This window comes from Diabrotica virgifera, chromosome 1 (genome assembly GCF_917563875.1).
Source record: "Diabrotica virgifera virgifera chromosome 1, PGI_DIABVI_V3a".
NCBI lineage: Eukaryota > Metazoa > Arthropoda > Insecta > Coleoptera > Chrysomelidae > Diabrotica > Diabrotica virgifera.
In genome coordinates, this window is record NC_065443.1 from 111525931 (window position 1) to 111543663 (window position 17733).

A 17733-nucleotide genomic window follows, 5' to 3' on the forward strand; every position below is an offset into this window, starting at 1 on the left:
TCAAAATTAATGACGCACTGAAAAAAAGGGTTTGGGTTCAACTGTAAGATGCCACAAAGAAATAGCTTCAGAACAATATTAAGGTTTCTGTTCTGACTGAGCGTTGAATTCTCCAATATAGTTTTTACATAAAATACTACAGTTGTTGGATTAACTAAGTTTAAAAGCTATAAATTTATGAAAATTTGCGACTGTAAAGTACAAAGCAAACAATTTTTATGAATTATGTGATTTTTTATTTTTATTTAAATTTTTCTTGTTCTACGTCATATCTGCTACCATTTATATACTTTTTTTATTGCTTTTGCACATGATCCAAATAAATTATAAATAATTACAGACCGATTCCCTTTTTTGGACCAAAACAATAGAAAACCATCTGAAACAAAAAAATGAAACAACTGCCTTGAGAAAACCTCTGCGCACGCCCACGTTCAAACTGAAAACTTCTTTCCGCTTCTGGGACATCATTAAGAATTCACCGAACTGTATGAAATCCATCCCGTATAGTTTATCAGCTATATATTCTAGACTAATTACCGTTTGAACGTCGAGAAAATGATTGTGCAAGTGTCTAAGCTGTGTTCGAACTACTACTCCGCCCTGCTTACGCAACACGGCCATACCTGTGGCCATACCTGATTCAGTCTGAGTTCGACTCGCGCATGTACAGCTAAGCTGTTAAGATCTCCGCAGTCCAATTTCGGCGGACAAATGAGTGTCATTTGAATAAACAGTGTCTTGGACTGACTTTAGTGCCATTATTTTAGGTTTTTTGGTGATAGTGTCGAGAGCGAACGAAGAAAAATTAATTTTAACTGTGATAGTGTCGTTTTCAGTGAAGATCTTAGACACATGTGTTTGGATACATTTAATATTTGCGAGGTAATTTGAAATTAACAAATATTTTGTTCTTTTCAACGTTTATGTCGCTGATAAATATTAAAACCATCAAAACGGACATTTAATTCCTATTTTAAAATAGTTACTGTAAACAACAGTCTGTGAAACGAGCAACAATTAAGTTGATCATAAAAAAACAAACGTGAGCTAGCCGTAATGATATATGTTACATAATATGAATACAAATTATAACTAGATTTATGATTTTTGTGTAACTAGAATTTATATTTTGTGTGTCTTTCATCTGACAAAGAAATAAAGCCCTCATTTAAATTTAATCAATGGGAAATATCAATAGCAGACACAACAGTAACCCGTATAATAAAAAGTATTTATACTAGTAGGTTAAAAATTAGCATATTTACCGTAGGTACCGTGGATCTTTACCTGTGCAGTACCTATCTATTAATAAAGTGTGACAAATTATCTAAGAGAGTAATTAATATTCAGCTGAGTTGAGTAATTCCATAAACAAGAGATCTACCTGTTTTATAAAATGACCCCTTTGTTTATTTAAGTACACATTTCCATCAATAGTTCCCCGCTATGCTGAATATTAATTATTCTCTTAGGTTGCTAGCAGAACTATACCTGACGCGAGACAGGTCGTGTAAAAATCTATTTTGAAAAGGGCTTTGGACCTGGAACTCAAATAGGAATAGTCCTAGTCAAATAAGTAGTTACTTTATTGTTAATATCTAATTAAATTTTACATTACTACCAACCCCAATAAAATTACAATATACATTGTAATTAAAAAAATTAATGCAACAATAAAATAACTTAAACTACGTTCAAACTTGATTTATTTCGTATGCTTTATTGATGATTAGAGACCTGGATATATGCAACATGTATTTTTTTGTATATCTGGCATTTTTTGCCTAAATATCATATTTTTACAAGAAATTGCGTACCTATATATCTGCATATCTTTATAAAAAAATGGTTAATGCCAATATTTCTAAATGACCCTTTATCGAAATTGTTCATTTAAATTTCGCGAATAATAAAACCAATTTCTTTGAATCATTTTGGGCGTAGCTGCAATTATAATAAAAGTTTTTAGGTAAACTGGAAAACAATTAACAACCCTAATAAATAATAGTATATTATTCAACGAGCATGTAATGATGGCTATTACTCACGATGATGAAGTTTGCGACACGAGCCGTAGGCGAGTATCGTAATTCATCAGAGTGAGTAATAGTCATTACATGCAAGTAGAATACTATACTTTTTCTACGACCTTTTTTTATTTTAATTAGTAAAAAATATAATTATCAACTACTCAAAATTTAAATTATAATAATTTACAAAAATACCTAAATGCTGTGTACCCCTAGGCTAAATAATTTGTTGCCTACTATTACCAGATTCTTATTTATTGTAAAAATACAACAAGAAATAGTAAATCCAAGTTCTATTCGTTTCTGAAAAATTATAAGCATAAATTTGTACTTACTGTCAGTGAATTTAATAAATAGGAAATGGCTATTGTCGGTGGACATATTTCATAGATATAGTTATAATGTGTATTTACATTTAACTATATTTAATATAATAATATAACTATAATATGTTATAACATATTTAACACAATATAACTTGAAAAGTAAACACAATATTAGTTATAAATTCGAATTAACACAAACAAAATGCGCTAATGTCACTGTCACTAAAATAAATGATAAACGTCAAAATGTTTAGTAAACAAGCTAAAAACGTAAAAAATATACTGACATTGTTACAGTTAAAATTCATTTAAAAATATTAGAAGTTAATTATTGATATACATTACAATAATTGTTGAATTAAATAAACAAGTTTTAAGTAACTTTATTTGCAGTTTATATACGATTAATATTAAAAGTGGCATGCGCCACTTGAATCTAACTTCAGCCCGTGAGTAATAACCCGTGAGTAACTTCAGCCCGTGAGTAATGAACTATTACTCACGGGTACAGTAATGAGTGCTATTATCTATGAAAAAATAGCGAATAATGAGCATATTATTAAACGGTCGTAGAAAAACAAAATTATTAAACATACATAAGTTAACACTTTTAAAGGACGGATTTTTCCGAAATTCAAAAGGTTTGGAAGTGTCGGTGAAGCTTTTACGAATAAGTAGCTGTATCAACCTCCGAAATTTATATTAGTTTTCTCGCCAAACAGTGTAAACTTGTGTATTGAGGCAAATTTTAAAAGTGCATGTATAGTGTAATTTTTTTTGCATAACCCGTGACTTCGTTAATTTGTTTATATCGTGATGTCCAAACTAAGTGCTTGGATTCAGCCATATCCTGAATTAAATCTGGATGGAAGACAAGTATTTTGTCGAGCTTGCTCCAAAGTTGTAAGTTCCTTTTGTCATTTCAAGCCAAACTAAGCCATTGGCAACGCATGTTTCGGTAAAAAACATGTACTTAAATAAGCTTGGGCTTTTTGTTTCAGATTTCTTCTGATAGAAAATTATTAATCGATCGAAGAACTGCTATCCTAGTAAAATTCTCAGGCAACTAATCTACTACTCAGACTTATACGACGGGCAGTGTAATAGCAAACCAACAGATCCGGTGATTTACAAAAAGTTAGCCTACGTAAATAGTTTAACTAAAAATAATAAATACAGTATGTCCCTGTAAGTTGTATCCATATGGAAAACTTTTTTATTATTAATTTTACGAAAAAAAGTTATTCTTTATAAAAAGCTCTGCATGGTCCAAAACCTAAGATTTAACCATCAAATATCAAATTTTTTGAAGAATATACGAGGTATGTCAAAAAGTTTGAATTTCACTCAAGAGTAAAGTAGCTTTATTTTTCGTAATATTGGAAATTGCTATAATGAAAAGTTTTTTGGAATTAAAAACTATATTCTAATAAGCAATTACATCCTTTTAATTGAAATTTTTTTTTTTGAAAAATTATGTATATAGTCCTGTCGCCAGGGGGGGTACAACGGCCTCCTTTATTCAGATGGACTTACCCAAGTTTTTTTCATGTATTTTGACCCGTAGAATACGAATTTTTTGGGTAACAGTTGATCCGGATGTCGATAAGATTGTTATTGACCAAGAACTTGAGGAATTACATAACCGCGATCTCTCGCAAAACAAAACATTTTTTGGTATTTTTTGGGTCATTCTAAGCAAAACATGTTTCTACAATTTTTTTCGTAGGATGGCTAGTTTTCGAGATAACCGCGGTTGAACTTTCAAAAAATCGAAAAATTGCAATTTTTGAACCCGAATAACTTTTGATTAAAAAATAAAATAGCCAGTCTGCTTACCGCATTTGAAAGTTTAAGTCAAATTATATCGGTTTTAATTATTTTCATTGCTAAAAATTTATTTTTTTATTGTTTAACAAAGCTATACACACATAGTGTTTCCCGTGCCTTTACATGCATTTTAACGCATGCTACGTAGAAATAGCCTCGATTCCACTAGTACCTATTCTACCTACTCGTTAGATTTTAAAATGAGAAATCATAGAAAACATCACTCACACACTAGGTGTTTGTAGCTTTGTTTAACAATAACACAATAAATTTTTAGCAATGCAAATAATCAAAACCGATATAATTTGACTTGAACTTTCAAAGGCGCTAAGCAGAATTGCTATTTTATTTTTTAATCAAAAGTTATTCGGGTTTACAAATTGCAGTTTTTCGATTTTTTTAAAGTTCAACCGCGTTTATCTTGAAAACTGAGCATCCTACGGGAAAACTTGTTAGAACATTTTTTACTTAGAATGACCCAAAAAATACAAAAAAATGTTTTGTTTTGTGAGAAACCTCTGTTAAGTAATTCCTCAAGTTCTTGGTCAATAACAATCTTATCGACATCCGGATCAACTGTTACCCAAAAAATTCATATTCTACGGGTCAAAATACATGAAAAAAACTTGGGTAAGTCCATCTGAATAAAGGAGGCCGTTGTACCCCCCCTGGCGACAGGACTAATAACTATCATTATTTTTTCAGTTATTTCAATTCTGATAACTCTTTTATTATTAATTTTACGAAAAAAAAGTGATTCTTAATAAAAAGTTCTGAATGGTCTAAAACTTAAAATACAACCATCTTATATCAAATTTTATCAATTTTTAAAGTACAGTTCACCAAGAATAGCTGAAAGTCTGAAAATAACCACGCCCATGATGCGCATTCGTCATCCGACGGATCTCGCACTCAGCGTTCACTTAATAGGTGTTTTCGTGGAGCACGTCCTGAACGTGTTCAGAGGAAGAACGCTTTCGCATTAGAATTTTGGCTGTTCGCGGTGTTGAAAAATCCTCCTCTGAATAAAAAGTTCTCTGTTCGCGGAGCGCAACAACTTGTCCTGAACGTATTCGGAATGCGTTCAACAAGTTCTGGGATTAAAGAGAGGATTTATTGTCCGCACATGTGCAGAAGTTGATTTGACGAATTTATTTATTTTGTTAAGAGATTCGAGATTGTATTTCTAACCTAACAAGTTTAAAATTTTGAATTGTTGTGTTATCATACAAATGTTGTAAAAGGTAAGGTTTTTTAAATTGTATTATGTATTTCAGTTTCTTATTTTTAAAAACTTTTTAGATGATGAACCTCAGTTCAAGTGATGAAGATTTGGAAGAGATTGTAGGACTTTTAAATGTTCCAAAAAATGCAAATTTTTTTGAGGAAACTGTGCAACAATTTAATAACCAACAATTTATACAGAATTTTAGATTAAGTAGAGACTTAGCTGTAGATTTGGCAAATAAGTATGAAAGATCTCATTTCCACAATATTATGTAAAATTACTTTTCCTGTTTTGGAGTGTTGTTTGTCCTAGCGTAGATAAAGATAAAAGAATAAGGTTAGGCAATTGGCATAGGCAACCCAAAAAACATTCGGAAATTGTTCGTGCAGAAACAAATTCAGAATATATTCGGAGACACGCTTGCGCATATATTTGTATCCGGGTTAAGTTCAGAATACATTCAGGATGTGCTCCACGAAAACACCTATTATCTACCGTTTGTAACGTGAACAAGTCGGTACAGTCTGCGAAACATTTTTTGTAAGTACGAACCGCAAAGGAGAATCAATTTAAAATTTGCAAATTTTGTTTAAATCGAATTTGAAGGGAAAAGTTTTAAATAATCAGACACGGGAAGTTATAGCAAACGTGATTCATTTTATGATAAATGAAGCGAAAAACAATGAACCGTGTAGAGATTTGAAAAAAGTGCAGGAACGTGTGGTATTGGCAACAGGTGTTAGTTTAAGCAGCGTTCAAAAAATTGCTCGGGAAATGCAATTAATTGAAGATGGCGAATATTCCTCATTTGTAACTCCAAACAAAAAGAGAAAAAAAAGCGCTTCAAAAACGTGCTTGGACGATCTTGATATAGGGCGTCTTCGACGTTATATAATGGATTTTTGTATAACACAAAAACAAGTCCCAACTATGAAACGCATACACAGAACATTTGCAGAGGAGTACAACTACTCAGGTTCCATAGAAAGCCTACGAACAGTAATTAGAAAGATGGGATTTCGTTGGCGAAAAACCAGAACTAATAGAAAATTATTAATAGAAAAGCCCAATATTCAACATCTTAGACTGAATTTCTTACGTAGTATGAAACGTTACAGGAACGCAAATCGCCCAATTATACCTATACATGGATGAAACATACGTCCATTCATCTCATACCCACCAAAAGAGCTGGTCTGAAAGTTCAAAAAAGGGCATACAAAAACCAGTATCTAAAGGACAGATGCTTGTGATAGTGCATGCTGGAGGTGAAAGTGGTTTTGTTAAAAACGCCTATCTGCGCTACAAACCTACTATAAAAACAGGAGATTATCATGATACAATGAACTACGACAATTACAAAAAGTGGCTTCAGGATAAACTGATACCAAATTTGCCCCCTCACAGCGTTTTAGTGATTGATAATACACCGTATCACAACTTACAAACTGAGAAATGTCCAACTATGTCTTCCAGGAAAGCAGAAATGCAGCAGTGGCTGACAACGCGAAATATTTCCTTTACAGATGACATGTTGAAATTTGAATTATACGAAATTATAAAATTACACAAACCTCTGTTTAAAACCTATGAAATTGACAAAATACTCGAGGATAAAGGACATTCAGTTTTACGGTTACCCAAGATATTATCCGGATTTGAATCCTATAGAGTTAGTATGGGCTTCTATGAAGCAATATGTCGCTGAAAAAAATGTCACTTTTGATTTTAAATTAGTGAAAAGTTTGTGTGGACTGAATAAAACGATGACGACAAATGCTATGGAAATGGATACGAGAAAGGTTATAAATATCTCTTTTAACAAAAGGTACTGGTACAAAGACACCATATTTATGCTTCACCGGGACCGAACATCTAATTTCTATTTATTATCCTACTGCTTACGCCCTTTTTCTCCGAAACCTTTTGGTCAATATAATGGTAATATAAAGTATAAATAGTCAATATAAAAATATAATTTTTGGTTTATAATGCCATAATTTATAGCAACACAAGCGGTTTTTGTTGGATCTATTTTATTACATCTCACTTTGTAAAAAAATACTACAAATATACTGAAGAAAAGTAATGACAGTAATAATAATTGTGTACGGGACCTATTAGAAACTATTCAAACTTTACGTTTCTATATTTGTGTCTCCGATTGTACCTATATTTTAAAGTTCACCCGCGCGTACAGGCTATCTTTTTCCTTCCGAGTGCGTTCTCACTTCATTGTTCGCTTAGGCAGTTAGAATTTCAGACTTTCAGCTATTCTTGGTGAACTGTACCTTTATAGTTCAGAATATTTCAATTAGAAGGATGTAATTACATACTGAAACATAGTTTTTAATTCTAAATAAGTTTTCATAATAACAATTTTCGATATTGTGAAAACTAAACGTATCTTACTCTTGAGCGAAATTGATATTTTTTGATATACCTCGTATAAAATTGATAAAATTTGACATAAGATGGTTGTATTTTAGATTTTAGACCAAGCAGATCTTTTTATTAAGAATTACTTTTTTTCGAAAAATTAATAATAGAGTTATCTGAATTAAAATAACTGAAAATAATGTTAGTTATCCATAATTTTTCAAAAAAAAAAAAAATTTAAATTAGAAGGATGTAATTGCATACTAGAATACAGTTTTTAATTCCAAACAACTTTTCATAATAGCAATTTTCAATATTGTGAAAAATAAAGCTACTTTACTCTTGAGTGAAATTCAAACTTTTTGACATACCTCGTATAATATTCAAAAAAATAGATATTTGATGGTTAAATCTTAGGTTTTGGACCATGCAGAGCTTTTTATAAAGAATAACTTTTTTTCCTAAAATTAATAATATAGAAGTTTTCCATATGGATACAACTTACAGGGACATACTGTATATAATAAAGCTGCTGAATGGAATTCCTAATATCAATATAGCTATCAACAGTATATCCAATTACACCTTTTTTTAAAGCTTAAAGACCAGACACCGCTTCTATTTCAGAGTCATCTCATTTACCAACTTCCTTGTCTAGAATGTGATGGGCAGTATATAGGACAGCCAACGCAGTGGTTAAAACAATGAATACCGCAGCCCAAAAGTAATAGCAAAACAGAAAAATTCTTGTGCAGTACCACACTATTCCAGCACAAATGCCCACACATTTAATTGATCAGATGTCAAGACCTTGGATATAGAAAATAACTATAAAAAATACTATTTTTTGAAATGTACCTCATCAACAAAAACAAAAAGTCAATTAGTTATAAGACAGATATTTGTATTGCAAGTTAAGCGACATGTATTGCAATATTTTAAAATTCTGGTAGACTAAAAATATCAAACATCTGGTTCGATAATAAAACTTGTTGGCCGTAATGACACATACATGTGACAAAAGGGCCGAAAATAGTGCCGACTCGCACGTTCGTAAAACATGTGTACGTCCGATATAATTTGCATCATAAAATAAAATACAGAATTTCATAAGTGATAATAGGCACTGTGAATGTTATGTTTGAATCTAATTATTCTTAGTTAATTTTGTAGTATGTTCCTGATAAAGATGAAAAAAATCAACGAAATATCGAACTTTATAAATAAATGTAGTTTCCATTTAAACCGTAGACCGAATTTCCGATGTTTTAACACTATTCCGTATAATTAATATAAGGGAGAGTTGGATAAAACGGGATAGTCGGATAAAACGGGATACCTAGCCTAGAGACCCAACTAGTGGTGCTATCAATCGGACAACGACGGAAACTTGTTATCAGTCGTCATTTTAACATTCTCAGTTCGTTTTACCTCGATGCCACTATTTGATGAAAAGTTGTTGTGTTTAGAATTGTTTGACTCTATTTTTTTGATACTTTGTACTTTTAAGTGCGTTGTTTGCTACATTATACTGCCCACATATATAAAAATATAATTCCGGTGACTATTATATTTAATTAAGCAGTCATTAACGAATATTGTCTTGTGTAGTCTACCTAATTTTACTTTCACATTTAGGCAGCAGCCATTTTTGTTTTGAAAAATGTCTGAGTTTGATAAAACGGGACACTTATAAGTTGGATAAAATGGGATACAGTTTCTTATGCCCGTTTTATCTACCTATTTATTTGTTGGCCTATTAATTTTTTAAATACAGATATGAAGCGTTTTCTCATACCGCAGAGAACAACATATTTTTATGTGACTTTTGTTCTGATATACGTATCTAGGCCTAAATAAAAGGTATTATTTCTCATTTTGCCATAAAACATAAAAAGCGCCTATTTTTAGTTTTCTGACTACTGAAGGTATTACTCTTTCAGGAGTAAATTTTACTATACAGTTTAATGTCTACTTAATTTAGGCATAAATTAAGTTTTAGATAATTTTATACAAAAAATTAAATATTATAAACCTATCCCGTTTAATCCAACCGTGGTTGGATAAAACGGGATGTGTAGGACTTATTAGTTATTAAAAACAGCTAAAGATATGTGTTTTGTGTGCTGCAATAAATGTTATACCTATAAAAAATAATATTATGATAATTTATTTAACATATTTTCCGTAGTAAAAGTAAACAACAATGGTATCCCGTTTTGTCCAACTCTCCCCTACCTATATTTAGTCAATACTGGAATACTCTAAATAAACAAACAATAAATATAGAATATTAATAACAATAATAATTTTTAGGAAGCTTACATTATAATATATATATTTACAAGAAACAAAAAGTATACTGAATACTAAATAAACATAAAAACTCACTGAAGTAGAGCTACTATCAAAGTAGCACCCCTTGTGCGAGAGACTTTAAAAATATATTTATCTACAAACAAACAAATATTTAAAATATTTAACAAATGTATAAATGTAAACAGGCCTAGATACCGCGTACCAAAAAAAGTTTATTGATAGCAAGTTGAAAATTTGTTATAGTCGGTTCGCTAAACTCAGACACAACTGTCTAGTGATTTTAGTAATTTTGCCAATTTGCTAAAATTGACAAAAAAAAAATAATTACTAAATAGTTAGTAATTTTGCCAATTTTGACAAAATTGGCCCAAAACAAAAAATTACCGACTAAAATCACTAGCCAGTTGTGTCTGAGTTTAGCGAAGCGACTATAATAGATTAACGGTATCTAGTCGGACAAACTTTGATGTACGGGAACAATGGAACAGGGGAAGTTTTAATTATGGAACAGGTTACAGGTTTCGAACGTCAGACTACGAAAACGTCCCATGTATTTTGTCGAACAGAACTTCCAATTGATTTGTTACCCTTTCATTAAAGTCCCATGAAAAAATCAGACTCCTATTCATCACCAACATAATTCCTGTCATTTGACATGTTCTACGTGTCGGACTTAGTAAAATGCTCAACGTATTTGTCGGACACACATTTATTCATAATACAGTTTGCTATTGAATAAAATTAAAAACAACCTACTAGAATTCACAATCATAAACTTGTCAGGATGACAATTTCCACAATTAAAACACGTTCCACAATTAAAACTTCCCCTGTTCCAGTGTTCCCATACATCAAAGTTTATCCGACTAGACACCGTTAAGCGATTAACAAATTTTCAGCTTGCTATTAATCAACTTTTGTGGTACGCGGGATCCAGGCCTATTATACGAACTTACAAAAACACATATTTTTGTATAGTACATCTTATGGCACAAAGGTGTCTTGGATATTAACAACAATAATTTCAAGGAATGTTGTAGTTGGTAGTAAAAGTCTATTTAGATAATTTATTATTTTTACTATTGTCCTTCATAGAATTGTGTTTTTTGTTTCCAATCCATTGATTAAATAATAATAAATTGATTGATTAAATTAGAACTATAAATGTTCACACTTCACTAATGATTAGGCATACAAAATACATGTTTTGCAGAATGGTCACTAAAAAGATAACATTTTTAATGACCTAGAAAAAATAACAAAATAATCATGTAATTATATTAAATACTTCCTTCGACCCATTGTCTAGGAAGTGTTAAGAGGTTAGCTCTAATTGCATCTATATAGAGCTGCTTGTATTGTCATTTTACAAGTGAGTTCAATTAGCGATTAAACAAGTAACCCGGTTTTCTTCTTGACAACAACCGCAGCGTTTGTATGTACGAAATGGTAAGAAATGTCTTTTTCGATGCATAATTTAGGCTGTTTATTCATTAATTTACTAATTTGACAGATGTAGCGTACTAGCGGTGCAAAGTTTGATATATTGGTGGAATGCTTTTATACACGAGTAGCTGATCTGTCTCAGTCCTGAGGACTTATAGAATAGATAGTCGAAGTTTTACCATAAACCATGAGCCAATTATTTGCAGCTTTCAGAAAGAAAAAAATAACCATTTTTATCCATACGCTAGTTACATTGACTAGAAAACGCACGATGTCCTTTGTCGCGTACTGCTCAGCCTATTTAAGTTTATTTTTGTCCAAATACCTATTATTTTCTGGTATCAGAGCTTTGAACTGGTTATTTATTACATTAAAAAAAGTGTAAAAGCATTTTAAAGCAATTGTCACTTGTTAATTTATATTTTAAATTCTTGTGTTGTGTCTACAATATTTAAAACCTTGTAAACATAAAAGTTATCTATTAAGATTATTTTACTTATTTTTTTAATTTCATCAATATTTCCGTTGACTGTTGTTTATAGAAGTGTTAAAAGGTTGGCACTAATTGCCCCATAAAGAACCGCTTGTTTTTTCACTATTCAAGCGAGTTCAAATAGCAATAAAATAGGTAACCCAGTTTTTATTCTTGAACAAAAGCATCGTTTTCAAGCTGTTGTTTCATTATTTGATTTTCGTATTGATATTACTTATTAATTGACATATATGCAAACTATGAGGTTTAAATATCATTTATGAAACAAAAATTTCAAATTACTTAACTACTTTTCTCAGACATTTTCTTGGACTAGTTGATAATGAAATTAAAAGAAGCTTTAATATTAATAGTCGAGGAAATGAAACTGAAAAAATGGCAAACCTCGCAATTTTTTCGTCCAGTATAGATTTTTACAAAAATTTGGGATTAGGCTCATTTCACCCTCTAGGTCATTTTCTATATTGAGCCGTTGTACGCTTTTAGTTTTTTAAGGATGAAAACTACCCCTAATTGTAAAAAATTATAAAATAACATTCTAAACTTTAATATTGTCAACATTTGGTTCTTATTAGTTACATAATGATTGTTTTATGTTTTAAGATATAATATCATAATATTTCAACCCTTACAACCACCCTTGTTGGAGCTAAATATAAAAAATTGACTTATTCTAAAAGAATAATTTCGGCTCGCATCGATTTACATAAAAATTTGGTATTAGGATTATCTCACCCTGTACTTCATAAATATTCTATATCATGCTCAAGGGCGTTGATTATTTTTAGGGGTGTAAACTACCCCTTATTTTCAAAAATTATATAAAAACATTGTAAACTTTAATATGGGTAAAATTTGGTTTTGATTGGTTAAATAATGATTGTTTTACGCTAAAGGATATAATATCATAATATTTCAACCCTTAAAAACCACCCTTAATAACATTGCAATTTTTATAAATAGATAATTTTAGATCTATGCAGAAAAAAAGTAGAATTTAAGAATTACAAAAACAGTTATTTACACAAAAATACGCATTTACAAATATGTACAATTACTAATACAAATAGTTTTTTAGTCATCTTCCAGTATACGAACCGGTTCTGCGGTATTATGTATATACATTGAAAATGCTATATAAGTGGACTATTCAAATTTTTCGAAAACAAAAATTTGTTTTATAAACATAGCTCCTTCATTTTTGGCGATAAAAAGTTTTTCAAAAATGATTTTGTAGGATTTTTGAAGAGCTATATGACCATGTAAATTAAATTCCATAAGATCTCTTAGTTTTTAATTGGGGTGGGTTTAAAGGGCTCGAATAAGAGGGTGTTTGCTCGTAAATAGAGATTTTAAACAGCTATATCTTGCTAACTATTCACTGTAATGAAAATCTATGTACAAAAAAATTTTAGTTATTAAAAAAGCTGAAATTTAATAGTCTATCATTTTTTTCGTATCTTCAGTATTTTCGGATATATTTTGAAGAAAAAAGTGAAAAATACGATATTGCAAAAAATCTATTTTTCTTTAAAGTCTAATGTTTCTAAAATTAGGCCTTCTAATGTATTTATAATGAAAATATAAATGGAATTACAGAAAGGTGAAGACTAATTTTTAATTAGGAGGGTAGTTAGGGGGTTGTTTTCACTTTTTTTTTCGTAGAGAAAAGCAGGTACCGATCTTCTTTTGAGCATAAGTCGCTCAATTTTTATGCTAGAAACTTTTTATTATTTCTTTTGAAAGGTCTAATTGTATGATTGAAAAAATATTTTTTAAGTTTTCCTCGAAAAATGCAAAGTTTGACGAAAAAAGCTAACCTTTAACATGCCGTATCTCGGTTCGTATTGGTCGCAAAAATATTATAGAAAAAGAATTTGGTTTGTGTTACTAAAAGATACAATTTTGGTATCTACAGTTTTTTTGATTAAAGCATATTTTTCGAGTTATTCTCAAAAAACCCTCAAAAATGGTGGATTTTTTCGTCGAAAACTGATACTTTCAACCGCGAATAACTTGAAAAATATTAGTTTTACGAAGAAAATGTAACAACATTTTATTCTTAGAATTACCTTCTACATCGATTTACATTGTTAAAATGTAATAAAAAATTCCCACCCCCGAGATGGGGTGGCAACCACCCCCAATGTTTTAGCGACCAGCTGCATGATATAGAAAATGATCCTTGGACTATTTCCTACCTTCTGTGAAAATATCAAGTAAATACGTGCTGGACGAAAAAATTGCGAGCCAAAATGCTTCATTTGCTGGTCTAGGAAGAAATAATTGTATAAAACATAGGTATGCTTATAAAAAAGGAGAAAAACAATACGGAAATTAATACAAAAACGTACAAAACTGAAAAATAACATAATGAGACTAGTAAGAGAAGAAAAATAAAGGGAAATAGGTGGAAGAAGTTGGACGAAAAATTGAATGATTGATAGTTTGTGATAGTTTTGCGGTAATAGTAATAATGATAAAAAATATGGAATAAAATTTGGAATTTACACAGAGGAAAAATATAAAAGTAATTGAAAACAAAAGGAAAGAACTATATTAAAAACATACAAGACACATGTCACATTATACTCAACACATAGCATAATCATTATTAAGAAAATATTGACGGTTCAAAGGAAAACCAATGACAATAGCAGGCAATGTACAAATGAAAAGAAAAGGAGAATGACAATGAAATAGAAGACAAATACCATAAACATCAAAGAAAAATAGTAAGAACAAAGATGAAAAAGGTATTTGACATAAATGACAAATATTGGGAGATGATAAAGTGGCTAGAAGAAGTACTTAGATAAAAAATAGCAATTAGAAATAATGGGGTAAGAATAGGCAACAATATTTATCTTGTCTGTAGCAGTGCGGAAAAGCTGCACAGATGTTCTGTTGAACGATTTTCTAAGGTTGTTTAACCAGTATGATTTTCTTCCTCCTGGACCTCCAAATATTTTTCCCTGGCGGCTTTACAAATATTTTCACTTACAGGATGGGTCGTAGGAGGGGCATATCTGGATTCATTTCGCATATTATGTCCGAAGTACTTACTGTAATTTTCGAGATTTTATTGTAGTCAGTACTTCTCGGTTCTTCTCATTCTACTGAATATTAAAATCAAATATTGAATAAATAAAACGAATAACACAAGTTTTAAACTTTTTTCCGAAAAGGGCACAACTTTGTCTTTTCTTTGAGGGACAAAGAAAACTCTTAAAACCAAAATTCATATCTATCCAAATAACAAGAAACAGTCATACTTAAATACCTCGTATATTCGTTAAGCAAACCTGTTGGAAATTACCTGAAATTACCTGAAAAGAAAAAAAAATTTTAGCGAAATTAAACATTACATAATACCTACTGGTTACATTTATTACGTGCTTATTAATAGCTGAATAATAAATTTCTTCTTACAATTTCTATGCAGATTGAATACTGTAACATGATAATAATTCTCTTTTAATTACGAGAGTATCATACAAAAAGTATAAAAAATAACCCAGATACACTGTCAGATTTTTCACAACACTACCATTAAACACTGTCAAGTTTTAATTATTTGTAAAAAAAATGGGTTGACCAAATGGCTCCATAGAAAATTTCAGCTTCCGTTGTTTCATAAAAAAAAATATTATAACTTACATTTCGTCCTGCTTTCGCCAAAAAGTTCATACACAGCAAAAACACCGGCATCTTGCAAATCAGATATTTGAAGAATAACTTGTCAGCGAATACTTGATGATTACTTCGTACTGTTTCATTGACTACGTACTATCTCTAAATATCACTACTGCCAAAGATACATTTGATCTCTAAAGGTGTTTTCAAACTACAAAAACCGGCGGAAAACCACTTTTTTATTTGTAGATCGATCCGACCGATCTCACAGATGTTGTGTTGAACCAGATTCGAGAATGCTCAACCAGGATGTTCTTCTTCTTTCTGGGCCCCGCTTTCCAAATATTTTTCCTTGCAGGATGGCTTGTAGGAGGGCATATCTTTATTCATTTCGCATAATGTGTTCGAAGTATTATAACTTTCGAGATTTGATGGTGGTCAGTACCTCTCGGTTCTTCTTCATTCTTTTGAGGATCTCCTCATTTGTGACTCGTTCAGTCCACGAGATTTTAATTATTCTCCAATATATCCACATCTCAAATCAAAAAATGTACCATTGTAATTTCTGCTAATTGGAAATTTCATAATTTAAACGCTTTATTTGGGTAAAGTTCATTCTGCAACTGCAGTCAAACCTTGTTGCATTATATCATTGAAAGTGCCTTTCTGTGATTGCTGAGTCTAGCTATAAATCCATCCATTAGCCGATTATACAAGAGAGGAAACAGTACAGCTTCTGGCTACAAGTGCTGACACTGTATCCCCTAGTAATTTTACGTATATCACACGGCTCTTGATCATCCGGTCTGTTCAGTCTGTTTCGTCAATATTGCCACTTCAAAAATTTTCTTTTGTTCATGACTTAACTAGCTCACATAATTTTTAATCATCATCATCAGTAGCTCGACAACCCTTTTTGGGTCCTGGCTTGTTCTAGGATTTTCCGCCATTCTGTTCTGTTCCTTGCTTTGTTCTTCCAGTGGGTAATCTCAAGTGTTTTCAGATCTTGTTCCACTTGTTCTATGTATCTAAGTTTGGGTCTTCCCTTTGACCTTCTCCCTACTGGTGTTTGCTTCATTCTTTTTAATGTCTTTCTCTAAAATTGTGTAGGTAAATTTTTTTTTGTTTTTCTATCAATGTAATCTTAATATTATCTTGTTTCAGTGATGTCAAGTGCCAAAACAAATATAAGATAGGAAAATGGAAGGAAAAATATCCCACAGTGGTCTCTTGGCTCGAAGCCCCGAAGGCCATGCGGCTCGTGGTATGCAGATAAAAGGTAACGAGGACCTTTGGGTGGATATACAAGCCAATACTTTCAGAAATTGGGTGAACGAACATTTGCCGCAGGATTTAAGGGTGGCAGATTTATCGAAAGATTTATGTACAGGTAAGTGAGATAATGATTTTCTTTTCTTTGTTATTTTGGGGAATATTTTATTTTTTCATTTTACAACTAGAGGCGTATAAATAATAATCAATAAAAACCCTGTTAAAAAACTCTTAAATTAATGAAGCGAATCTCTTTAATGTGATTTGTGAGGTAATAACGATTACTAATCTCCAAATGAAACCAGAAATTGTAAAGCAATTTTTTATTTAATAAAATTAAGGACGCGTTTAGACATCATTATCATCATTAGGTTTATAACAGGAGAAACCAAATAAAGTATAATTTAAATGGTATTCATTGAGAACGAAGACGGACTTATTAAAGAGAAATTAAAGTTATTCATGTTATCTTGTGTCCTTAAGGCTTAGGCGTAAAATTTCGGCTCCAATGCTTTTTAAACACATTTATTTTTTTTAATCCTGGGAAAACTTATAAATATTTTTGAAAAATTTAAACGCTGAATGAAACATTACATTATTACAGAGAGCTGCAAGTCCCTTAGAATAAAAAAAGTTTCTTTTGAATTAAATATTTGAAATTAAAATTAACACTAAATTTTCTTTTTTTTTTCACCCTGTAACTTATTAAAATAAACAATATAGAAGTTTTCAGGAAGTTTCGGCTCTCGGTCATAATGTATTTGATTCTGC

The 17733-nt window shown here is 31.0% G+C and overlaps 2 protein-coding genes across 3 annotated transcripts in view; both read left to right on the forward strand.

The window, feature by feature from the left end:
• The first annotated feature begins 654 nt into the window (after nt 1–654).
• Nucleotides 655–17733, forward strand: part of LOC114324271 (filamin-A) — a 219180-nt gene continuing 202101 nt past the window's right edge. For both annotated transcript variants that reach the window (XM_050658770.1, XM_050658790.1), the window contains exons 1-2: nt 655–885; nt 16855–17080. In XM_050658770.1, the coding sequence (XP_050514727.1) occupies nt 16891–17080 (190 nt within the window). In that variant the 5' untranslated portion in view covers nt 655–885; nt 16855–16890. The remainder of the gene's footprint in view (nt 886–16854; nt 17081–17733) is intronic.
• LOC126891504 (uncharacterized) lies at nt 6565–7125 on the forward strand. The gene has a single exon (XM_050660684.1). It carries the CDS (start codon nt 6565–6567, stop codon nt 7123–7125), a length of 561 nt encoding a protein of 186 aa, XP_050516641.1.